The sequence below is a fragment of the Eucalyptus grandis genome, chromosome 11 (genome assembly GCF_016545825.1).
Source record: "Eucalyptus grandis isolate ANBG69807.140 chromosome 11, ASM1654582v1, whole genome shotgun sequence".
NCBI lineage: Eukaryota > Viridiplantae > Streptophyta > Magnoliopsida > Myrtales > Myrtaceae > Eucalyptus > Eucalyptus grandis.
In genome coordinates this window covers 49728927-49755836 of record NC_052622.1, presented here as the reverse complement: position 1 = coordinate 49755836, position 26910 = coordinate 49728927, and the positions used below count along the sequence as shown (strand labels likewise).

Here is a 26910-nt window from a genome sequence, read left to right as displayed (position 1 = left end):
GTTGGGCACGCTCGTATAGCTCGTTATAGTCTTTCAAGTTCAAGGTACCAATGTGCTCCAGATATCGGGTCTTAGTCCATCACGAAATCTCTTAGCCTTATCTTCATCATCTTTATTAGCTTAGGAGCAAACTTGGACAATTCCGCACACTTTGCCTCATATTGGTCCACTGTCAATTCATTTTCCCATAGTTGCATAAACTTTATCACTTTCTTGTTTGAGCACAATCCGAGAAATACTTCTCGAAGAATGCCTTAACAAAACCACCCCACGTTGCAACAGCATCAGCAGAGAACACCATTGTCTTGGATGCCTTCCACTAATAACTAGCATTTCCTTGGAGCTGGTACTCGGCTAGAGTTATCTTGTCGATATCACCGCAGCCTAAAATTGCAAATATTTTCTCCATCTCATCAATCCATGACTTGGCCTCCTCATGATTTCCTACTTTAGCAAACCTTGGTGGCTTCAACTTCAGGAATTGCTCGATCAATCCTTGCAAATGACTTTCCCCATTTACCGAACTAGCGGCAACTTACTATTGGGCTTGCCTTTCCATCAAGCTTCCAACATTGGCAAGTGCTAGAAGGATCCCTTCCATTCGAGAATCTGATCCTGAATTCCCACCAGTGCTCAACATGCCTTACAAGCGTATCACTTAACTTAGTAGCTAACTAATAAGTAATGAACATTACTTGCACCATCTATCAATCAAGAGTAAACACATGTACTTAGTGTTTTAAAATTTCGCGACCTACCTTATGATTCTAAACACTCCTTATCATTTCATGGGTAAACTTGGCTCTGATACCAAAAACAAGCAATGATGTCCTAGAATGTCACACGCTACATGTGTCTTAACCATACTCTTACATTGTATTATTTTCACATGCTGAAGTAATTCAACTTAACATCACACATCAAACATGTTGATATCATACATAGGCATCACTTATTTTTACATCATCTTTCTTACATCAAGGTCATATATTACAAATACAAAACACAACCACTTGGGTAAGGGCTAAGGTCACCTATCTCCTCTATCATACTACCACCATCAAAGCCTAGCTGTACACACGTAGACTAACAACTATGAATTGATCACATCGCCCATCGACAAACAGTTAGCATCGGCCCCAAGGGAACCATCGAAACCTCCGAGTGGTCCTATGAACTCGCCATCAAGATTGATGTACCACGCAACAAATGTAAAAGGAATCCACTCGGCTAATCCCACATCGACCCATATGTAGGAGGCACACTTAGTATACGCTGTGGTAGTCTCAAGTACAAACACATCATCGTAAACATGGTCAAAAGGTGCAAGAGCTCTGAAAAACGGTGGCAGGGGTACGTCAATTCTACTTGTCTGAAAAATAAAGGAATGAGCCAAAGCCCAATAAATGAAATCTCTAATTCTATGGTAGGAATTCACATTCGCACTCATCTTGGCATAACAATTGCAAACATTCGGAGTAACAAATCAATGCACGAGCACACACCTTACCTTCTTTGCAAATGCCTCATATGAATGCATGGTGTTATCTACTCAATGCACATGCACGAATATAATTTCTTGACGCATCAATATTATTTGGTGTCTTATCACTTAAGTGTCAAATCGAAGAAAAAAACAATCACTCTGGTGTCATCGGCGAGAGATTCTAGTCTATTTAATTACGTGGCTTTTATATTTTAAAAAAGAGAAGAAGTTGTGGTGGCTTTTAAACGACGTCGTTTTCCATCCTCCTTAAGAAACAACGTCGTTTTGCTATCATACTTGGATAGTCTCACAAAAACGACGCTGTATAGCTCATATGGGGACTAAAATTAGGGTTTTTGTTCGATCCTCGCCCAACGCTGACTGCCATCGCTCAGCCACTTTCGTTCACCCGTCGTCACTAGGCCACCGTCGCTCGGCCACCATCGTAGTTGCTCGACCAAGTGAGCAAGGAGAGGCTGAGGTTGTTGCTTAGGCAAGAAGTGGCGGGTGTTGGAGAAAACTCCTATAATGTTTTGAAACTGACAAAACTGATCTAAGTTCTATTCTGAAGATCGCCAGATTTCTGTGTCAAAGTCTATCTTACAACAAAAATCTGTCCACTCTAACAAATTCCAAACTAAATGCAAGTGAAGAATGAAGACTTAACCAGACTCGGGACTATCTTTCTTTCTTCAAAGGTTCAGCTAGGACAGGATAAATATGGTCTTCTGGTTGGACATATCACTTACAAGATTGGTTATCTTTATTGGAATCAATTTAGATACATCAAATCATTTCGGAAGGCAAGTTATTTTGGAAAGAATCTACTTATGGAAACCAAGATCCTAATTGTATGGGCGAGCAAGATTAACGGGCTTTCATCACAATCTTCAAAAGGCTCGAAGATCTCCTTGATTGATTCTGTTTAGCGGGTTGATTGGAAGAATTCCTTTGGAAAGTGCCAACGGTCGATAATGCATGAAGAAGTATTTGAGGAGGTCTCTCTAGTTGTTCGACAGTGTGCATGAAAGAAGAATTCCAAAGTCTGAAGCTTCCCATGTACTTGTTATTCCTTACATTGTGCTCAAATTTGTACTCAAAAGAGAGAGAGACTTATACTGTGAATAGAGAATTTTCACTAAGAAGTCAAGATCGCAAGATTGTAAATTCTTTTTTAATTCTCTTTTGATTCATATTAGAAACCAGCCAGAAGGCTGTCAGCATGGGAGAGTGGACGTAGTTTTGATCTAAGTCGAATCACTATAAACCCCGTGTCTATTTTTCTCTTCCCTGAACCTATCTATAGAGATTGTAAATGGCCTGGCTTATCAAGGTCAGCCAATCTCAGGACCAATGAAAGTCAACAAACTGCTGCGTGGGCTTTTGAAAGATTGGAATCATGTGAAGACTTCAATTAGAGAAACTCAGACTTAGAGGATCATGCCACTATCAGTTGATGAACTAATAGACATGCTTCAATCATACAAAGTGGAGCAGATAAACGATGAAGAAGATCCTAAAGGTTAGAAATCAATTGCTTTAAAGTCTAACATTCATTCTGATGATACAGATTCAGATGATGATATGGACGATAAAGAGCTGGTGCTTATGATTAAGAAATTCAGAAAGCTGAATAGAACTAGAAGAAGATTCAACTGGAAGAAGCAAAGCCTACAAAATTTTCAAAAGAGACCAACGGAGGACAATGAAACTAGCAAGGATGTTATATGCTTCAAGTGCAAGAAAAATGGGCATATCAAGCCAAACTGTCCCATGTTGAAGAAGAAGAAAGGAAAATCTGAGAAGTACAAAAATGCTCTCAAAGTTGAAACTCGAAGTGACACCAAGTGTGAGGAAATTGAAGAAGAGTATGCCAATATATGTCTGATGGCTCATTCTGAATCAGACTCAAAATCAGAAACAGACACTAATTCAGACTCAGACAAAGAAATTGAGATTAGTAACTTAGAAATTCATGTTAAAGTCTCTAAGTATATAGATGAACTTTGCCTTAGTCTTAAATCCTCTCTTAAAAGGATTTCCGAACTAAAAAGGGAGAATTCTAAGCTCAGGCAACATGAAGTTTCTTGGAAAGAAAAGTTTGAAAGTTTGAATAGAAATTTTGATAATTTGAAAGAAAATTCCGACTCACTTTTAAAGGAAAATGCTATTTTGAAAAGAGATATTTCAAATATTACAAAAATATTTTCAAAAGAATCCGAAAAATTGAAGAAAATCCTTTTAGCCCAAATATCCTATTTTAACAAATCTGGTTTGGGTATAATTGCAGAAACTATTCCATTAATTGATTTTCCCAAAGTAAAAGAGAGAATTAAACAAAGACCTATAAAGGGATTTTACAAAAATTACTTTCAAAAAGTTGTTGTAAAACTTGTTGGTTGATGTGCACTCAGATGTTCAAGGTGTAACATCTCATAACATTTTGAGAAAGAATGTCCTAAGATTTGGAGACCAGTTAAGAAGGACTGGGCAAAGACTATCTTTAATACTAACTCTCCTGAACCCAAGAAAATTTGGGTACCAAAGAAAGTTTGAGTTTTTTTTTATCACAAGTCACTATTAAAAGAAAGATCACATGGTATTTGGATAGTGGCTGTTCGAGGCATATGACAGGAGACTCAAGCTGCTTCATAAAGCTTGTTAGACTGAATGGAGGAAAAGTTTCTTTTGGAGGAAACATCAAAAGAAAAATTGTAAGATGTGAAACTGTGAAGATTGGAAGCCTGACTATCAATAATATTTCCTTAGTGAAAGGTTTGAACTACAATTTACTAAGCATAAGTCAGCTTTGCGATATTGGTTTCAAAATAAACTTCCAAGAAGGCATTTGTTCTGGAACGAGTCAAGACTTCTCTTAATCTTTTACTGGGCGAAGGCATGACAACATATACCTTCTGGATGTAAATCCAGAAAGTTCTCAGTGCTTTATTTCTATTCAAGATGAAGCAAGTCTTTGGCGTCGGAAGCTTGGTCATGTTAATATGAAGCAAATTGCCAAAGTTCTTCTAAGAAGCTAGTTCGAGGCCTTCCTAATCTAGCTTATCAGAAGTCTGGATTATGCACTCCCTACGTCTTGGGAAAACAGGTCAGAAGTTTCTTTAAACCTGTAAATCAAGTTTCTACCAGTTGAGTTTTGCAGCTACCCCCTATGGATATATTTGGACCAACTAGAACTCAGAGTATTGGTGGAAAGAAATATTGCCTAATAATCGTGGATGATTACTCTCATTTTACTTGGGTATACTTTCTGGCAAATAAGTCTGAAACCTTCTCTTATTTCTCAAAGTTTGCCAAGAAGGTCCAGAATGAAAAGAGTTATGCTATTTCTAGCATACGAACTGACCATGGAGGTGAGCTTGAAAATCAAGACTTTGCGAAGTTCTGTGATGAATATGATTTTCAACATGTTTTCTCCTCTCCATACACTTCTGAACAAAATGAGGTTGTGGAAAGGAAAAATAGATCTTTACAGGAGGTGGCTATAACTCTCTTGATAAAGAGCAAAATATCCTCTCGATTTTGGGTAGAAGCAGTTTCTACTGCCTGCTATATTATCAACAAAGTCTTCGTGAGACCTATTCTAGAGAAAACTCCTTATGAAGTGTATAAAGGAAAGAAGCCGAATGTTTCCTACTTTCATGTCTTTAACTGTAAATGTTTTATTCTGAAGAATGCGAATGAACGATTTGGAAAGTTCGAGGAAAAATTAGACGAATGAATCTTCCTTGGTTATTCAACATCAAGCAAAGCTTACAGGGTCTTTAATAAGAAGACTCGATCCGTGGAAGAATCTATGAACGTCAAGTTTTAGGATTATGTACAGATTCAACCATATCAGACTCAACTTGAAGAGTCTGAACCTGTTCCATACTTAACAAAGTCTATTTCCCCTAAAGAGGTTCAGACTTCTGGAGAACAGCAACAAGTAGATCGAGAAGATTCAAATGAAGTAGAGGATCAACAGACTCTCAGACCAAATAGCAACTGGAAGCACAAGTCAAGTCATCCCAAACAACTCATCATTGGCAACATTGATGAAGACATTCGCACCAGATCCAAAGGAAGAGAAGAGTCCAGTGCTCTAGCACTTGTTTCTAAAATAGAACCGAAAGGAGTAGATGACACCTTGTCTGATGAAAGCTGGATAGAAGTTATGCAAGAAAAACTCAGACAATTCAGCATCAACGATGTATGGGAGCTGATTCCAAAACCCAAAGGCAAATTGGTGATTGGAACGAATGGGTTTTCAAGAACAAGATGAATGAGAAAGGAAAAGTGATCAGAAACAAAGTAAGACTCATGGCAAAAGGATATACACAGGAAGAAGGAATAGACTATGACAGGACTTATGCACCAGTAGCAAGGTTAGAAGCAATTAGATTATTACTTACTTTTGATTGTTTTAAAAATTTCAGATTATTCCAAATGGATGTCAAAAGTGCATTCCTAAATGGGTTCATACAAGAAAAAGTCTATGTTGAACAACCACCAGAATTTGAAGATCAAAGAAAATCAAATTCAGTCTACAGACTGAAAAAGACCTTGTATGAACTAAAGTAGGCACCTCAAACTTGGCATGAAAGGTTGAGTAAGTTTCTAACTCATAATGGTTTTAGAAAAGGAAATGTTGATACTACTTTGTCTATAAAGAGAGAAGGGAAAGATTTTCTGCTAGTACAAATTTATGTAGATGATAATATCTTTGGTTCTCCTAACGAAAATCTCAATAAGAAATTTTCAAGATCTATGCAGGATGTATTCGAAATGAGCATGATGGGTGAATTAACCTTTTTTCTGGGATTGCAAGTCAAACCATCGAAGAAAGGTATATTCATTCACCACGAGAAATATGCTAAAGATCTTATCAAAAAATTTGGATTGGAGAATTGCAAGAAGATAGAGACACCTATGTCAAGTTCATCGAAATTGGACAAGGATGAAGAAGGGAAGAAAGTAGATCAGAAGCTATATAAAAGCATGATCGGTTCTCTTCTCTACCTTACTGCCTCTAGACCTGATATTCTATTCAGTGTGTACATCTGTGCAAGATTTCAGTCTGATCCAAAGGAATCTCATCTCAATGCCGTTAAACGCATCATTAAATATGTTGCGACTTCTCCAAAGCTGGGTCTATGGTATCCAAAAGAATGAGATTTTACTTTTCTTGGTTATTCTAATGCTGATTTAGCCGGTTGTAGAATTGATAGAAAGAGCATATCTGGCACATGTCAACTATTGGGACAAATGCTGGTATCTTGGTTCTCAAGGAAACAAAGTACGGTGGCTTTATCAACAGCAGACAGAATATGTTGTTCTTGGGAGTTGTTATTCTCAAATCCTATGGATAAGACAACAACTAATAGATTTTGGAATAGAAGAATCCTACACAAAGATCAGATGCGACAACACAAGTGCTATCAATCTCACCAAAAATCTCATTCTTCATTCAAAGGCGAAGCATATAGAGATTCGACATCACTTTATAAGATATTATGTTCAAAATGGTGAGATTGTAGTTCAATTTACTGGTAGACATCTTCACAAAACATTTAGAGAAAAACTCATTTGAGTCTATTCGCAGTAAGCTGAATATTACCTCTCATAAAGTCTAAAGCAGATCAGACTTAGAACTTCAACTTGAAGAAGCCACTTCAGAATGTACAAATCCAGGTATTTTATTTTTAGAATGAAAATTCTGAACAGGTATGATTTTATCTGAATCGATGCTTGCCTATTTTATTTTCAGCAGTTTTTTTTTTTTGTTGCTAAAATACGATTTCGAATTTTAGTAGTTACCATTTTTATTTTCATTTTTTGAAAAGGCATTTTTTTTTGTCGTTTCAACTTCCCGTTTTTGAATGCTTTATATCTTCCAAAATGATTCATTTCAAGTATTGCCTTTCAAAACCCTAATCACGACTCTCTTCTCCCTCGACTTTTGCTCTCAAAATTTCTCTGCAAGTTTCAATCTTTTTCACTCGAGAATGTCGATGAAATCGTCCAAGTCTGCATCCCTGTCACACTAGCGAAAGTCCTCTCGGATAGCCAGTCAAGGTCCTCGGAGCATGCTAGAAGGACCAACGTATTTCGATCTCACTGGTGAAGACTCCCCGCACGACTCTCCACAGAACTCTCCACAAAACCCTCCGCGCCAACCTTTGGAAGAGGAGGTTGATCAAGAAGCAATTCCTCTTAGAGTCTTGACACCCTAGGTTCTTTATAAGCACTATACTTATCTGAAACAGATTGGCTCTCCAATGACTTTTATCACTGATTTTCTAAGAGGACATGGGCATGGCAACAAAACAGTGTTCTTAAGAGCAATGAAACATTTGGGTATAACGCCGAAAGGTTTGGCATAAAAAGCTTTTCTTTATTTTCCTTCTGATCCTAGATTCAGTTCTGAGCATCAACCTAAAAATAAGTACGATGATGAGTGGATTTATTCGAATTTCCAACCTAGAATAGGTGTGGCTATTGATGTTCCTAGAGAGAGAACGAGATTGTTTCGTTCTAAGGAGCACAAAAGAGTTTATACCCAAATGTTGAACAGGGGGGTGATAAACCCTCGAACAATGGATTTCGATTTCTTGGACTCGATCAAGGTTGGCTTAAGGGCAAAGTTGGTTGATTTTTAACTTGAGATGTTTTGTGCTGAGACTACTGTGACTTATTCTATGTTGACAGCATATTTCTATTCTAATATGTCTTTCCTTGACCAGACTCACATATAGTTCACTGTGTGTGATAGCTTTTATTGTGGATGTTGACACTCTGGTTGACATTTTGGGAGTAGAAAGAAGCAGTTTTCAATCGATCAACATTTCCAATGGTCAGGCAACTCGTTTCTTGGTGAAGGACAGGATGCCTAGTGGGAGTATCACTTACTCTCAATTGCCAACAACCAGTGTTCTGTTGCACAAAATCGTCATCAACTGCTTAAGACCCAAGGCAGCATCCAAAACTAATGTGTCCAGATTCGAGGCAAAAATCATGTGGGCCATTTACAATGGTATTCCTTTTTCTTTGCCACGCACCATTTTCTTGCACATGTACAGGATAGTAATGAAAGAAAAAGGGCAATTGCATTACACGGCCTTGATCACCAAGTTGTTCCACCATTTTCAGATCCAGTTTCCCCCTCAGCTCTATTCAAGAACCATTAGTCCCATGGAGATTGGACAAAAGATGATCTCAAAGATGAGGCTAAAGGATCTGAGCAAGGCCATTGAGCATCTGAAGAAGGAATCCACAAGCAAAACCAAAACAAAACCGACTGCTACAAGAAAAAGAAAAGGGAAGAGTGTTGCCCAAACAAGTTTGAAAAGAAGAATAAGAAGCAGAAGAAGAACAAGAACAAGAACAAGACAAAGAAGAAGATGAGCCTGAAAGATCACTAGAGAAGAACCATGAAGATGAAAACTCTGATGGAACAAGTGGTGCAATACCACTATCAGACGAAACTGAGAAAAGAGTTTATGAAGAATAAAGGGAAGATGTTGCATCTAAAAGAAGCAGACAATCAACAAGGGAATGGATCAAGTGCTAACCAAGAAAAGGCTAAAGAATGCGAAGTCTCATCCCAACCTGAAGGCAACAAGTCAGGGAGAGATCATGAGACAACTCCTTTCATAGCACCTATTGCTAGTGATGGCATTAGCAGATCTCCTGTAGACCCTGAAGATGTCTTTGCATTTAACTTCCCTTAGATTGAAGAAGAAACTCCCAATCATGACACGCAACAAGCTGCTTGTGTTCAAGTCGATGTTCCTCCATCTCTTGATACTCCACAAATTCACTTCGTTGAAACCAGTGTTCAAAGTGAAACTGATCCCAACTATACAAGGTTGGTTGAGCTCATTTTGGAGGTTAAAGCTCAGCAATATGCAATGGAGTGTGAGATTCATAAGCTCTACACCACCTTAAAGTCCTCTACAGACTCTCTCGATGGCAAGGTATAATCTCTTGACACTAAAGTTGAGATTTTGAATCAATAGACATCCCAAGCTATAGCCAAAGTAGATGAGGCAGTGCAGTCACTTGAGGATTTCTGATTGGTTTAAGCTCCCAAACAAACTTGATTGACTCCATCTTTTCAATTCTATCTTTTTTTGAAATTCTCGTTCTTTTTGCTGTTGACAAAAAGGAGGAGAATGAGTAGCAGATTTAACTTCAGATTTAATGTTTTTAAGTTATGTGTTGAAATGTGTTGAAAAATGATTGTGTTGTGTTTTTGAACCCTTATATTCTGCAGTTAACCTTTTGTGGTTGTGATTGTGATTATGGATGTGGATGATTGAATCTTGTCTAAATTATCAAGATTAACGTGTTTTCTGTGGTTGCAGAATCGATGTTATCCAAATCCTTAACAATCTGTTTTATAAGTTATCATATACTGCTAAAGTGTTATTTTGCAGGATATAAGACTTTAAATCTGCAGTAAAGTTTTGTTACCATAAAAAATGGGGAGATTATTAGAGAAAACTCCTATGATGTTTTGAAGCTGACAAAACTTATCTAAGTTCTATTATGAAGATCACTAGACTTTTGTGTCAAAGTCTATGTTACAATAGAAGTCTGTCAACTCTAACAAATTCCATACTTAACGCAACTGAAGAATGAATACTTAACCAGACTCGAGACTATATTTCTTTCCTCAAAGGTTTGGCTCGTACAAGATAAATATGGTCTTTTGGTTGGAAATATCACCCACGGGATTGGTTATCTTTATTAGAATCAGTTTAGATACATCAAATCGTTTTGGAAGGCAAGTTATTTTGGAAAGAATCTACTTATGGAAACCAAGATCCTAATTGTATGGGCGAGCAGGATTGACGAGGCTTTTATCACAATCTTCAAACGGCTTGAAGATCTACTTGATTGATTCTGTCCAACGGGTTGATTGGAAGAATTCCTTTGGAAAGTATCAACAGTCGAGAAGGCATGAAGGAGTATTTAAGGAGGTCTTTCCAGCTGTTCGATAATGTGCGTGAAAGAAGAATTTCAAAGTTTGAAGTTTCCCATTTACTTGTTATTCCTTACATTGTGCTCAAATTTGTACTCAAAAGAGAAAGAGACTTATACTATGACTTCGTGAGAGCAGTAGGGACTTTTCACTAAGAAGTCAAGATTGCAAGATTGTAAATTCTTTTTTGATTTATATTGGAAACCAGCCAGAAGGTTGTCGGCGTGGGAGAGTGGACGTAGGCTTGATCTAAGTCGAACCACTATAAACCTTGTGTCTATTTTTCTCTTCTCTGAACTACTCTAATTTACTTTACTTTATTCGCTGTGATATATTTATGCGTTTTAAAATAGTTGTTAAATCTAATTCCTTCTGCAAAGTCTGTAGTCTAAGTCTAATTCATTCTGCAAAGTCTGTAGTCTAAGTCTAATTCCTTCTGCAAAGTCTGTAGTCTAAGTCTAATTCCTTCTGCAAAGTCTGTAATCAACCAGACTCAGGTTAAAAGTAAATTTTTTCATTGTATTTCGCAAGATCTGTTTGCACACCTATTTACCCCCCTTTAGGTGTTTTTACTAGCCCTTTTAGCAGAAAGAATAGGAGGTGAGGGCAGAGGAGGAGGAGGAAGAAGGGGGTCGAAGGTACCACTGGTGGTGTCACTGCTGGTGCCGTTGCTGGTGTTGTTCTTTTGGCAAGAAGACAAGGAGGAAGCCCATGCCTTCTCTCTCTCTCTCTCTCTCTCTCAATTTGGGGATTTAGGGTTCTTACTTAGGAGAAAGACGCTAAATGGCATTGTTTTGGGGATTGGATGCTAAATATACTCTCCAACGAGCCACGTCAACTTCAAAAATTAATAAAAAAAAAGTGCCAAGTCGGATTTCCGGCCAATTTAGATCAACATTGGCATGAAATAATCGTTTTTCAAATTTGTTGGCACTTAAGTGATATAAAATAAACTTTTGATACTAAAGTGAGTGTCGTACACAACTTTTAGCACTTGTAGTGTACTTACCCCCATAAATGTATGTTCATGACTGTATGCATGCACATGAGCATGTATCGTATGCATGATTTCATTATATCCCAAATTGATGGGGAATCTTGTTTCCCGAGACATCCCAAAATACTTCCTAGGGCGTCCTATATCCCAGGGCAATATTGGCACGATCTCGTGGACGGCGGTGTACTTTCATATCATTATTCATATTTAACATATAAAATTATGCGCATGAGCATATTTATTTGTAACAACAATGCACACCATATTGCTTAAATCATCACAGGGTATGAATACCAAGTCATTTTGCTATTTCCATGAAATCAAGGAGTAAAATTTATGCATGCAATAAAGACAACAAACTTCAAAGACGAAGCCAACAAGATTATGAAGTCCATGAGTTGTTTTTTGATTTTTTTTATTTTTTTAACGACATTCCTACTAGTGTAGCTGGGTATAAATAAGTTTCTTAACTTACTGGCGTCACTCACAAAATCAACAAGTCATCCATTTTCACATACTTCCTGCTACATAAAGTATCGATATATTCCAAAATCATGCAAAGCTCATTACTTTAACTAAATAAAACATCACCATTTAACACACAACTCTTAAATGTCAATTCTCATATCACAAAATTTAAACATAACAAGTCAAGCAACCAAGTTAAGAGTACCGAGTAGAACAACCCAACTTAGTGCCTAAAACTTTCACTTACATTGAAGATGACTTGTAAAATCAAAGCTTTTGTCTCCTCGTCCAACTTGAAAGATTGTGATAGAAATTTTACTACGTAAGTTGTGGGAACTTTGCTTTTACTCTGCATAAACTTGAAAAATAACGTTTGAAGGAAGTCGAAGGTGGGTCTTTGATGTTAACAGACTCGGGACACTCTTTGACAATTCCTTCTCCTTATTTAATAGGACAACCATGACAAGGATGAAGGAATGTGGTAATCGGCAAGAAGCAAATAAATGTTCATAGGTTTAATCATTAGATCTATTGTGGGAAGAGGTAAGTGGTCCAATGAGAATGCTTCATGCGGCCCTAAATTAGAGTAGCCATCATGAGCTATGGAACTTGGGGAAGAAGAGAAGTTCTTTTGATGAAATAAAACAGTGACTCTTCAAGTGCATTAAATGAAGTGGAGTAGAAATGAAAGAGGAAGCCTCTCCTCCTTCGGCCAAGTAACAACATGACTCAAGGTAATAAATGTAGAAATGATTAAACTTGATGAGGTCATTTGCTTAGGCTAGACATAAGATCATGAAGAACAATTGGCATGGTTCAAGGGAGAACAAATGGTTTAACCGCATGGTTTTGAAAAGTGGATTTCAAATAAATGCCAAAACATTAAGGGAAAAGACCACCAAAAATTTTAAACTTTGTCCAAAGTGACAAATTTACCCCAAATTTTTTTGTGACATGAAAGACCGACAACTTTGCAAACTATGACACACTTACCCCATCAAGGGCATTTTCATCTTATTTTTCTGTTTTCCTTTTTCTTCTTCTTCTTCTTCTCACTTCCCTCCGCCGGCCATGGTGGAGCCGGTGGAGGGAAGAGAGAAGAAGAAGAAAAAAAAAAGAAAAAAAATTTAAAAAGTAAAAAGACCAAAATGCCCTATAGTTTAGGGTAAATGTATCACACGGATAGAAGTTCAAGGTTTTTTGTGTCATGAAAAAAAGTTGGGGGTAAATATGTCACGGTTGGCAAATTTTAGGGTTTTTCATGTTACAAAAAAAAAATTGGAGTAAATTTGTCACTTTGAGCAAAGTTTGGGGTTTTTGGTGTTTTTCCCCTATTTAATAGAATTTTGCTAAGCAAATCATTTGTCCATTTAAAAATATCAACAATTTAGAAAATATTTTGAACGTGTCAAGACGTTTAGTAAAGCTTTCCGGATGAGAAAAATACTTATTTCAATAAATTCTTAATTCATCATTCAAATGATACTAAAACTTGGAGCGTTCCCGTCTCCGATGATAAACAACGTGGCATCATGTCTTTCATCGTCGTTCTAATAAATTCATTTCGTAACCCTAATTTATTACTAATGGGTTTACTTATTTGAATTGCGAGCGTAGCTTAGACTTTCCGTTGTTGTTACACAATCGTTCGACTAGAATTTTCGTGGATGATATTGATTATATCCGCATTCCTATGTATTAATTTATATAGAAATTTTCCTTTTGGCCGAAGTCAGTACGCAATTCATTATTTAATCGGGGTTCCCAGAACATTGGATGCGACCTATGATTGTTCTTAATGCCAAGGGGCATGAAGACAAAATCACGCGAACATCCAAACTTTGTATTCAAATTTTTAATTACTTTACATCATATATTATCAAAATGCTAGTTTGTCCCTTAAAAACTTGATGATTTTATCGAGGGAGGATATGAATAAGGTCAAGCTCATTACAGAAATGATAGTCATGCGTTTGTATCTCCTTAATAATTGTTGAGTATTTATGACGTAGGATTTTTAAAAAAGAGAACGTGGAACTTTAGCACGAATACCAAAAAAAAAAGATTTTGTGTGTCAGAAGACCAAAAAGAATATCGGGAGGAAGAAATTTTTTTTTATATTCAGTACCTTTTGTGTTCTGTACAATGTGTATTTAATTACAGAGCAAGAAATTAATAAAGGAAAAAAGATATTCCTCTATCTTTCTAATCCTAAAATAAACATGATTTTCTGTCTATCGATAATTGTACATGATTTCAGAAATCATATCTTCCAACACTCCCCCTCAAGCTGGTGGCTTGTAGATGTCCAAGACACCAAGTTTGCTTAGAAGATATGCATGTTGTCTTTGGCAAAGTTGCTTAGTAAACATGTCTGCTGGTTGCTCTAAAGTCCTGATTCCCTTTGTCTCGATCACTCCTTCTTGGATTTTCTCTCGAGTAAAGTGACAATCAACTTCTATGTGTTTTGTCCTCTCATGCAATACAAGATTTGCCTCAAGTTTGAGTGTCGAGTCATTGTCACAAAAGAGTGTAGTTAGTCCTTCGACTCGTACCCCGAGGTCCTGAAGTAAACCCCTTAGCCAAACTATTTCACAGACAGTCTTGGCCATGGATCTATATCCCACTTCGGCTGAAGATAAAGATACAGTAGATTGCTTCTTCGTCTTCCATGAGAGTAATGATTCTCCAAATTTGATGTAGAATCCGGTAATGGATCTCCTACTCATAGGGCATGTGGCATAATCTGCATCACAATAAGCCGCCATCTTCATGTTGCATTTCCGAGAAAGGAGTATCCCCAACCCTGGACATGTCTTCAAATATCTCACAATTTTCAAGGCTGCATTCATGTGAGATTGCTTTGGACTATGCATAAATTGGCTGAGAGTCTGCACTGCATAACAAATATCTGGCCTAGTCATAGTGAGATATATGAGTTTCCCTACCAGTCTCTAGTATCCCTACGGATCTCTTAACAATGGATCATCAGAAGACGAGGATATGCCAATATCATATTCGACAGATGTCAGCTTGGCATTTTGCTCAATGGGAATAATGGTTGGTCTACAACCTGATAATCTTGTTTCTGATATGATCTCCATTATAAATTTCCTCTAATTGAGAGAGATTTCCTGATCTGAACGAGCTATCTCAATTCCAAGAAAATACTTAGGTGGCCCTAAATCTTTGATGTGAAAGGTGGAATGCATATACTCTTTAAGCTTCTTCACAGCAGAATTATCATTTCCCATGATAAGTATGTCATCAACATAAATCATAAAGTAAATAGATGACATACCTTTTGTCCAGGTGAATAGGGCATAGTCATATTTGGACTGTTTGAATCCAGCAGCCATAAGTGCATTAGTGAACTTGGCGTACCATTGTCTTGAGGCTTGCTTCAATCCATAAAGATATTTACGAAGACGACACACCTTAGACTCCCCATATCTCTGTAATCCTGGTGGAAGATTCATGTAGATTTCTTCATCCAAATCACCATGTAAAAAGGCGTTATGCCATCCATCTGGTGTAGTGGCCAGTCACGAAAAGCAACAACGGATAGAAAGGATCGAACAGTGACATCCTTTGCAATGGGCGAAAAGGTTTCATGATAATCAAAACCTTCTCGCTGTGTGAACCTTTGGCCACCAACCTAGCCTTATATCTCTCCACAAAACCATTTGCCCTGTATTTGATCTTGTAAACCCACTTACAGCTAATGGGTTTGCGATGAGCAGGCAATGTTATAACATCCCAAGTATGATTTTTGGTTAGAGTATGTAGTTCGGCCTCCATGGCCTGTTGCCAACGAGGATCATCTTTGGCCTCATTATAATTAGACAGCTCTCTTTCTTCAGAAATGCGGCTCATGCAACATAAGTGTTCTGGTGATAGCCTATCAAATGAGATGTAAGACGATATGGGATAGCGAGTACTTGACAACTTTGAAGAACCACATATGTAATCCTTTGTCCAAGCTGGTGGGCGAACGCTTCGTTTAGAACGCCGTAGAGGTTCTCGTGGTATTAAGGAAGACTCTTCTACAGCAGGGCTTGGTTCTGGGAGTTCAATTAACTGTGCTGATTCTTCTACATGGGACTCTTCAGTGGAGTGATTTGTAGACGTCTCAATAGGTAATGCAAATGATTCACCAGTTGGTCTTGGTAGAGGAGTATCAATAAATGTGTCTCTCGAAATCACATCTTCTTCTAATAGGAAAGCTAAATTCCTTGTCTTTTCATTTTTAGGTGAAGAAGTAAGAGCTTGGAAAGGAAAAATATTCTCATGAAAGACAACATCTCTGTTGACAAAGAATTCTCCTGTGGATGGTGCATAAATCCGATACCCCTTTTTTAAGGTGGGATATCCCATGAATATGCATTCACTAGCACATGGTGCCATCTTATCCTTGTGTCCGACTGTAGTGACATAACATAAACATCCAAAAACCCTGAGATGGCTCAGATTCGGTTTCTTGCCATATAACATTTCAAATGGCGTCTTTCCTTTCAGGATCCGTGATGGCATTCGATTAATCAAATATGCTGCAGTAACCATACAATCTCCCCAAAAAATTTTAGGAATAGACGCTTGAAACTTGAGGGCACGTGCTTCTTCCAAGAGATGACGATGTTTCCTTTCAACAACACCATTTTGCTGTGGTGTATAAGTGCAAGAACTCTCATACAAGATTCCATTTAGTGAAAATAAGGAAGCACACTCACCATTGAAAAACTCTCTTCCATTATCAGTTCTAATGCGATGGATTGTCTTTCCAAATTGAGTTTTGGAAAAGCTAAGAAATGTTCTTAGGTGAGAAAAAACCTAATTCTTGGACTGCATGAGAAATATCCATGTTGCACGAGAGAAATCATCAACAATTGTGAGGAAAAATCATGACCCATCGTGATGCTCTATATGATAGGGCCCCCAAACATCTGCATGGATTAATGAAAAAATACTATCTGCTCGGGAATTACTATTTAGGAAAGGGGCACGTGTTTGTTTTGCCAAAGGGCAGATAGGATAATGGGGACAAGGGAATGAGGCACTATGTCCCAATCTTTTATGATAAAGGGAATTTTTGTCATTGATAACATAGTTACACAATGATTTATTGAATTCAATAAATCATTGATAAAACTGCTGGGGAAATCCATCCAGAAATAGAGTCCTTGATAAGCTTTACCCAAGCCCATCAGTTTGCTAGGCGAAAGGGCCTGAAAGAAACAATTATCTGGAGTGAACAGGACATGACATGAATTTTCTTCAGAAGCTTGATTAATTGATATGAGGTTGAATTGGAAGTCAGGCACATAAAGCACATTTTGAAGTGTGATTAGGGGACTAAGAGTCACAGTGCCGGTCATGACAACTTGTGTGGAGTTTCCATTTGGAAGCTGTACTGATATAGGGAAAGACAATTTTTTTATTTTTGAAAAGAATCCCTTATCACAAGCTATGTGATCACTGGCACTTGAATCTATAATCCATGCATTCTTTGAGATTGAGTTCAAGCAATAAGATGTACCTATGAAGCTCCCAGCCTTATCAGATGCATCCAGCCTTTTCAAAGCCTCCATCAATTCCTGATACTGCTCATGTGAAATTGATTTCTCTGTCGGCTGCCCAATACTTGAAAAACCTGTGAAGATTTCCCTTTTTCTTTTTCTCCAGGTCTCCCATGTAATTTCCAACAATTCTCAATTGTATGGGGCGGACGTTTACAAAATTCGCAGTACAATTTACCTTTTCCTTGTTGGTTATTTTTGGCTGTTGAAGGAAATTTGTTGTTGGGCTGGAAGATTTGGGCCGAAGTAGGCCCATATGGTTCTAGTTCAGTGGGCTGAAAAGCTCGCGGCCCATTGACTTCTTGCTGCTAGACTCTTCCTCGCAGCCCATCTGCTCCAACGAATCTGTTCCATGGGCCTGCTGAGAAGGGCCCAGTTGCCAAATAATAGGGGCCGTCAGATTGTTCGCCCAGATCAGGGCCGTCCATTTGCTCTCCAAAATTAGGGTTAGGGTTTCATAACCCTGCATTCGCCCCCTTTCGTTCTCCGATTCCAGGGTTTCTCTGTGGGGGACGAAAATGGCCTCTAGCGGCCAGAGCCATCGCCTTGCTTCCTCTTCCGTAAGCCGCCGTCCTCTGTTGGCTTTCTTCCTGGACGGCGAGCTGGTAGATCCGGCCAAGATTTGGCATGGGATCCATCGTCAGAATCTGAGATCGAAATGAAAGGTATGTTTCATTTAAGATTAGGAGAAACCTAATCGCCTTTTCTCTCTCGAGCATGTTCTTATACTGCTGCAGAATAGGTTCGGGCTAGTCAAATTTCTCTTCGGCCGACTCCAATTCGTTCCACAGTGCTGACAGTTTATTGTAAATCGTCGCGATACTCATATTCCCCTATTTCAAATCTGAAATTTGTTGTGTTATGGAGAAAATATTGACCTGATCTAATTTTCCATACCTTTCTTTAATATTGTCCCACATCTCTTTCGCATCTTCCGTCGAAGGGAGTCCCGCTGCAACTTCGGATGTGATGCAGTTTCTGATCCAGGTTCTGACGAGCTAGTTGCATTTTCTCCAAAAACGGGCCATTTGCTCATCGGTTGGGACCATAATGGTTCCATCGAGAAACCCTTCCTTATCTTTTGTTACAAGGGCACGTCGGAGCTCCCGTGACCAGGTCGAGTAGTTATCTGGACACGTCAGTTGTTGACTGATAAGCTTGAGCTCTAGTCCGTCGGCGTTTGACGTGTAAAAAGGGTCGCCAGGCTTCGTCCGTCCTCCAGCAGCAAGGATCTGGTAAGGAAAAAAACCAAAAGTCAGGTAGGTATTCGCCCCTACATTAGACCCGCTTTCTTGACCCGCATTGAAAAAATTTAGGTAGGGATTCGTTCCTCCCGATTCGCCTAATCCGCCCGTCTGCTCCGGGCTGAAGGTAGAGCCTACCCCACTATTGGTTGGTGCGCCTCCATCAGTCCGCACATTGCCTTGGTAGCCTAGCTGTGATGTGTGTGGGTTTATTCCATGGATCCATGGATATGGCATCCACTAGTATGGATGGCCCGAGAAAGGCTGCCCCAAATTGAACTGAGCCGAAAAGTTCTGCCAAGGCATGTGTGGGGGTTGGATCTGGCTTTGGCTGAGTTGTTGCTCCGCCATGGTCAACACAACAGTTGAATCTTGATTGCGTGTACTCTGTGGCGTCGCATCCCTTGCTGGCTGGTCATCTGTTCTAATGGTAAGGGCTTTTGATGTACTCATTGTAGAAAAGAGAGATCAAATTTCTTCCAAGAGAGACTGATTCCTTTCGGTAACTGTTTCGCAGTTTACAATTTCTCAAGGCAATCAGGTTGAATGGATGCAGAAGTTATTCCAGAATCGCAGGTTGGTAACAAAGGGTAAAGAAAAGAGAATTCCTGTTGAATGTTGTTTTTATTTTGTGATGTGGCAACAAGTAACAGACGAAGAAATGCAGGCAATTCGAAGAGATGGAAGCTATGCCAGGATTGGCATAAGCTCTGATACCATGTCAGAAGACCAAAAAGAGTATCGAGAGGAAGAAAACTTTTTGTATATTCAGTATCTTTTGTGTTCTGTACAATGTGTATTTAATTACAGAGCACGAAATTAATAAATGAAAAAAGATATTCCTCTATCTTTCTAATCCTAAAATAAACATGATTTTCTATCTATCAATAATCGTACATGATTTCAGGAACCATATCTTCCAACATTGTGAGATTGTCCTATGAAAACTAATTGTCATGAAGCAAACCGCGTGCGCGCGGGACTATCTTCCATTTTTCGTGCAACATGATGAATTAATGATTTTACTTGTATGAAGAGGCAAAATGTTGAACATTATTTTATAATATCTATATGGACTATTTTCTAGAATGCAAACAGTCAATGAATATTTCCCTTCTTTCAATAACTAAAAACAAAAACTTATTCAAAACTTGGGAAAAAATGGAGAGAAGGATCAAGTTAATATTGTGACAATTAAAGATTTTTTATCAAAAAATTTACATTCATTATTCAAAAAGATACATGAGAAGTAAATAAACTCCATAGTAAAGCAAATTCAAATGGTGTCAACTATCTGTGCGTGCGCATACCTTCACAAAAATCAGAAACAAGAGCTCCTTAAAGGGATTTTTCTGGTTTCTGTTTTGACTTTTCATTTTTGACCATCTTTAGTTCATAATTACTTAATGTATGATGGATGAATTGAACTTTCTATTTATTTCTATTATTCTCTCACCCATTTATTATCCACGGCTGGTACCCACGTGGACAATAATCCATCATAAGGAACAACACAAGACACTGCTGTGTCATGGGGATGAGAATTTCTTGATGAAATTGTGAATGTGAGAAGTGACTTCTTGAGGCTTCTCTTGCATGAGGAAATGAGCCACTCCTTCCATCACCACTACCTCTTCCAAGTTGGGCACTGCCTGCTTGAACCCACCGCCATGGATGTACTCCTTCACACCAGGGATGTGATAGGTGAGGTCCAAGTCCCCCACTATGAACTTCATTGGCACTTCGATTGGCACTCCGGTCCACGATGCCGATAGCTCCCAATTTCTGCGTCCATAAAGGAGTTATTATAGATAGAAATGGATTCAAGATATCACTTTGATTGTAATTGTTGAATTATGTCTCAAGTTTGAATCCATTATACGATACCCGATACGCACAAAACATTTTCACGTTGAAACGAGGAAGAACGTCAGCGAAGCATTTAATTAAAATTAAGGAGCGTGCGATAGGAGCGAAAAGATCCAACCTTGGCGTTGGAAATAAAGTCTTCAATCCATGGGATTCTTCTCATTTGTCAGCATAAAATCTGAAGGGGTGATCGTCCAAATTCTTCTACGTTATTAAATGCATGCACATGGCCATGTGCATGCATGCTTGTAGAAGAATTGGTTGGTCAACACTTGCTGCTTCTGAAGCTATCTCGTAGGCGCCCAATTTTCTCTCTTCTTGGTCATCTTTGTGGACTTCTTTCGTCTTGTTGCGGATAAAGAAGGAGAGAAGGCAGAAGCTCTTCTACGTGTGTCAGTACACGCTGCTCAGCTCACACGCTAACATTAAATGCATGGAGGCACATGCTTTGAAGATCGGTGCCTTCTGACAATTCTGGAGTACAATATTATTTTGTTTCCTTCTCTTCCACCGATAAAAAGGAGAAGACGTCTGGAGCTTGATGAGCTGCGAAAGAAAAGAGCTTCGTAGTGAGCGAGAGAAAAAGAGCTCGAGAGAGAGAGAGAGAGTGCGAGGCTTGAGCTCAGAGAGGTTTTGTGCGGAAGTTGAGTCCATTGTTTTGTTAAACACCGTGGGTATCGGGTATAAAATAGGGCTGGGAAACACTTGAGTGCATATGTGATTGTAATCCTGTAATTCTCCGATTTATAGTGGATTGATTTGCTGGCTCTCCCCGTGGACGTAGGTTCCGACATTCGGACCGAACCACGTAAATTTCCGGTGTCCTTTTGTTCCTCGTTTTATTTCGATCGATTTCTATAGCTCCCGACATAATTGCAAAATATACGATCCGCTTCCGCTGCGACGCTGATTCATTTCAACAGTAATGGCCAAAGAGAAAAGTAAAGCAAAAGATTGAAGTAGCAACGTGTAATTTACTTAATGTCCATCTTCAATCTAGCAAAATACCAATGCTCCATATCGCGTTGAGGACACATCTACGAAAGTTGTTGAAACAGCGTGACTGAAAAAATCCATCTCAATTACAAATTAACTAATTTAATTCCCCGTGCTTCAAATGGATTTTACATTCCAAATTTGTTGAACAGTTTATGTTTACGAAAAATCCTTCTTAACATCTTTCCGTTCGACTTACGTGAGAATTTAATCTTTTTTAAAAGCTATAGCAGTGACGATAACCAGGAGATTCAAATAACCGAAGAAAATATTATACAAAAATAACATTTACTGGTTATTAGATGATTGAATAAAATAGTTCGTTCTGTATTATATATAGATTCACTTGATTTTTAACAAACATCTTATATGTCTTATTTTCTTTTAATTTGACGGGATTATTTTCAACTTTTGTTGTGCAACTAATTTTCTTTAATGGAGTAGAGTTAACTCTCATCCTATCTTTTACTACACTTATGCGTGGGATCAACCAAAGTACATACGATTAAGCTCTATACCATGGTAATGATTCATGTTAATAATTGTCTCTATTAGCTCTATCACATAAGTTATGTTACATATTATAATATCCTTTTACTGCTGTAGATACAATATAATGTTTCGCATAGACCCAGTTTCTAACGTATAACACTCGTATTCAGATTAAGCTTTTAAAAGGTTTCTTTTAAACTTTTACTTTTTATTAAAAAAAAATCTTTAATTTTTTTTAGAAAAGAAGGTAATCTTTTTGTTCCATCAAATTGAATACATTCAATATTCAAAATGAAATTTTCTTATGATATATTAGACTACTACAACACACATATCGTGATATAATCGAATATTTGTATTAAGATTGAGATTTTAAATTTTTTTAATTAAAAATCCTAAAATTTTATTTGGAAAACAAAATAATCCTTTTTATTTTATTAAATTGGTTGCTTTTAATATTGAAAAGCCATTTTTATAATTCTAGATTATTAGATTATTAGTCACTGTCTTGTGTAATAAGCATTTTTGGGCTAAGCCTTCTAGCGTTTTCCTCCTCATAAATCCATCTACTTGAACATTAGGGAAATTTCAACGTATTTAGAGGTGGTAATTACTGACCCAATGGAGGAACACTGACTCAAACGCCATATGATTTCATCCCCCCCCCCAACCCCCAACAACCAAAAAAAAAAAAAACGAAAAAGAAAGAAAAACAAATCCGTCACAGCTCGTGCTGTTAGCTCAAAACCAACACAAATCAGCACTTTTGGATCGGTAAGAAATGGCTCACGATCTTGTCGGAAAACATTTTAGCGATGGCATCAACTATCAGTACGAATGTATCGACATGGAGGAAAGCATGAGCTTAGAGAGTGGAACTTACAGGTCCCAGCAACGGTAGTAGTTCAATCCTCCGGTGAAGCCGGTCCGGCTGAATTGAGCGGCATAGAAATTGATGTCATCCTCGCTTAGCCAGGAGGGCAGGTCGACCTGGTGGTCCTCAAATAATTTGGTCATTCCTGAGAATCCCACGTCCTTAGTCACGATAGGCGGGCTCGGATCCCGGCCGGCAAGGAATAGCTTAAAAAGCTTGGCAGGATCGGCTTTTGCAAAGTCCTCTTCAGCCTCTCCAGGCTCCTGCCAAGGATGAAGATTACCGCAGTCAGAAAAGTGATCAAGATCAACTTGTGCGCTACTTACGTCTTTATAGAAATGTTCATACGATGTTATTTCTGACTTTTGTATGGGACTTGGTGAAAATTCAATCAACTCGAGCCGGCATGCTCCGTGATCTACGTTTTTGCCGCCAGCGACGACTCAGTTCCAAATTCTTGAAAAGAGATGCCGAAGTCGGATCAGATCTAGGCTTTTTCTTACATTGGTCCTCACCTGAAACCTACAAACGTAGTAATCATCTCCGAACATCGCCCTCATCTTCTCGACGGGCTTCCTCTCCGGATCCCTTGGGAACCACGCGACGCTCGTGTTCACCAACGCCTTCACTCGGTCGGGCCTGAGCAGGCACAAGTACCAGGCGATCATTGCCCCCCAGTCGTGCCCCACCACGAACACGCGCCCGATCCCCAGCGCGTCCAGCATCCCCACCAGGTCCCCCACCACGTGGAACGCCGTGTATGACTCCACGCTTGGCGGGGCGTCGGTGTTGCCGTAGCCCCGGAGGTCGGGCGCGACGGTGCGGTAGCCGAGGGCTGCGAGGGACACCATCTGGTGGCGCCACGAGTACCAGAGCTCCGGGAAGCCATGGATGAAGAGGACCGTGTCAGGGCCGTCGCCGACGGACGCCACATGCATGTTTATGCCGTTGGTGCGAACAGTTGCGTGCTCGATCTTCTCCATTCTTTCGATGTTTTCCTGTTTTGTTTCCGTTCTATGTGGAACGAGTTTTGCGAGTGTAGCGAAGGAGATGAAGAGACGAAATGAGAGTGTACAATGAATGGAGAGTTGCGTCCTCTTATGTAGAGCCGCAACAAGCCGTTGGAGAGGAAGAAGACAAAATGACATTTCCCTTTTATGAAAAAGGAGAATTAATTATGATTTTTCACTCATAAAGTGTAATTTTTCACTTTTGTCACTGTTTACCGGTCTAAGAAGGACATTTAATACTTGTATAGAAGTGATGGATTCGTATTTCTGTGTTTGGACGTATCTTTAGAACTTTGTCATCACTTTGTAAAGACAAACAAAAAAAAATTAATAAATAAATATTATTAAAAATTATCAACGTCAGTACTGGCCGTGCAACATGGGACGGCTAACATCCACATCAGTAATTTCTGACGAAAATTGATCGGATTGACTCAATTGACAAAATGTTAAAAGTTTTAGAATTGAGTTAGCAGAAGTACAATAGGTTTATAACTCTTTAGATAATTTTTTTTTTTATTTTTCTTAAATCTATACCTTTTTATTAATAAGCTACAAATTATGGATATAAACCACGCGAATCTTTAACTAAGATAAGTCTTTTGTTAGGGAGCATGGACATGTGTAGAGAACTTTGTATAGAAAGAAATGGGTGGGAAGAGCCAATTTCCTTGTTCGGAAGGACTAAAGCAAAATAAAGTAATGAGTTGGGTGATGCGGTCCTCGTAATAAATTTATTGACATATTTGTATCATGACGTTTGGATGATGGGGTCTTCTTAGCATTGTGGATTTTCTTTTTCTTTTTCTTTTATTTCATTTAAAGCTTAGATAACATATTATCATTTAATCATGCTCAAGTGAGAGAGAAAGTAATTAAGAACGAACGAAAATATCATGTCATTTTGTAGTTTTTTGACAATTTAGTGAACTCTTAAGTGTTTTTTTTTTCCAATCATACAGTGTACAAATAATTTAACTTTACAATAGTAATAATAACAAGGACGACAACAGCGATGACAATGATAACAAAAGATAGATGAATAGATATAGATGGTTTATTGTCACAAAGTTATAATGAAAAATTGAAAGATACAAAAGGTTTTGGTAATTTATTATCTTTCTTTTCGGCCTTTGAGGTCATTTTTACAATTTCTCTTTTTCATTTGCAATGACAATAAGATCATCGTGCTATTTAAAAATTCGAGCAAAACAATCAAACTCTTGATTTTCTAGGTTAGGGAAAAATAAGACAGAAATATTTAATTGGGGCTAGACGGTCACTAGATGCCAAGAACTGTCAAAAAAGATGCGAGCTGTGATTATTCCATATACCAAGAGGGATGAAGACAAAATCTTGTGAACATCCAAACTTTGTCTTCAATTATTCAATTACTTCATATCATATACTATCAAAATGCTAGTGTATCTCTTAAAAACTTAATGATTCTATCAAGGTAGGATCTAAATAAAGTCAAAGTCATCTCAAAAATGATATGCATGTATTCGTGTCTCTATAATAACTGTTTGGTACAACCGGTGTGTGATTTAAGAAAGAAAATGTGGAACTTTAGCAAAATAAAAAATTTCTAAGACTATGTAACGATAATTGATTATCATTGACGTAAGTGATTGTTTTAAATTCTTCGTGTAACGTCATAGTGAGATAATTATATGGCTAGCTTTAATTTTATCGAGAAACAAAATATTTAGCATCATTTTTTAATCATTATACGGTTCTTTTTTAGAAGACAAATAGTAAATGAACATTTCACCATTCTTTGAATAGCTAAAAGCAAAGGTTTATTCGAAATTTAAGGAAAAGAAGAGAGAATGGTGAAGCTGGTTAACGGGACAACTAAGGAATTTTACGAAGTGTAATTTCCAGTGAAAAATAACAATTGACTTGTTCTTTTGCCTTTTGCCATTTTTTCTTTGGTCAGTTTTATTATTTTCTCTTTAAACTTAAAATGAGTTAAAATGCAAAAATGATCTGTAAATGAGGCTTAACCAGAAAACCTAAAAGTGAGATAAATTTCATTTTTTGACTTTAATGCACAAATGATATACAGTAATAAGACACGATAACAATAATTAGAATTCCTTTGGGAGAAGACAAAGATGATGGTTTTTGTTATGCACCCTCCGTCGGAAAGATTTCAGTTAGGTCATAATCTTTCTAGTTTAGAAAGAAAATTCAATTTGTATGTGAGATTTTGTAAAAGTACAGCCAACTATTCTGAATGTTTAAACTATTAGATAAATACATGATATATTATTTGAATATTCTAATATTGTACTTTCCAATAAGGCGAATGAATATCCTCAATTGATTCTAATTGATTTTTTTTTGTTAAGTCATCCAATAAAGTCTATATGCACTCTTCACCATTAGATATACAGAATTATACAAAATTATATAGAAATTACACAATTTCCTCTATCGCATATCTCTTATCTTGGTATCAACTCAAGACAATGAAAAGAAATACCCCAATAATATATAATATCATTATGTTATTTTTAAGTGTTCAATCAATCTGTGAATCGCATTGTCCTAATACTGTACAAAGCTGACAGGCCACAAATCTTTGTACTTATTTTCCATTATAAGAAATCGATGTGAACTACTTAAACTCATAATTTTTGGGGTAAGGGAAAAAAAGAAAGAAATACTACAATACTATCACTTTTTTATTTCCTTGGAAGACGTGCGCTAATTTTCTTTTTGGCCGAAGTTTGTGCGCAATGCATTATTTAATCAGGGTTACTAGATCATTGGATTCGACCTGCGATTGTTCTTGATGCCAAGGGGAATGAAGACAAAGTCATATCAACATCCAAACTTTGTCTACAAATTTTTAATTACTTTATATCATATATTATCAAACTGCTAGTTTATCCCTTGAAAAC

General features: G+C 37.9%; 1 protein-coding gene across 1 annotated transcript; it reads right to left on the bottom strand.

Annotated features, from left to right (window-relative positions):
• Window positions 1–20286: 20286 nt before the first annotated feature.
• Window positions 20287–23974, bottom strand: LOC104427992 (epoxide hydrolase A). Its single transcript, XM_010040994.2, has 3 exons — window positions 23504–23974; window positions 22998–23251; window positions 20287–20542 (listed from the first exon to the last, which is right to left on the bottom strand). The coding sequence occupies exons 1-3, from the start codon at window positions 23969–23971 to the stop codon at window positions 20287–20289; spliced, it is 978 nt and encodes a 325-aa protein (XP_010039296.2). The 5' UTR covers window positions 23972–23974.
• Between the last annotated feature and the right edge of the window lie 2936 nt (window positions 23975–26910).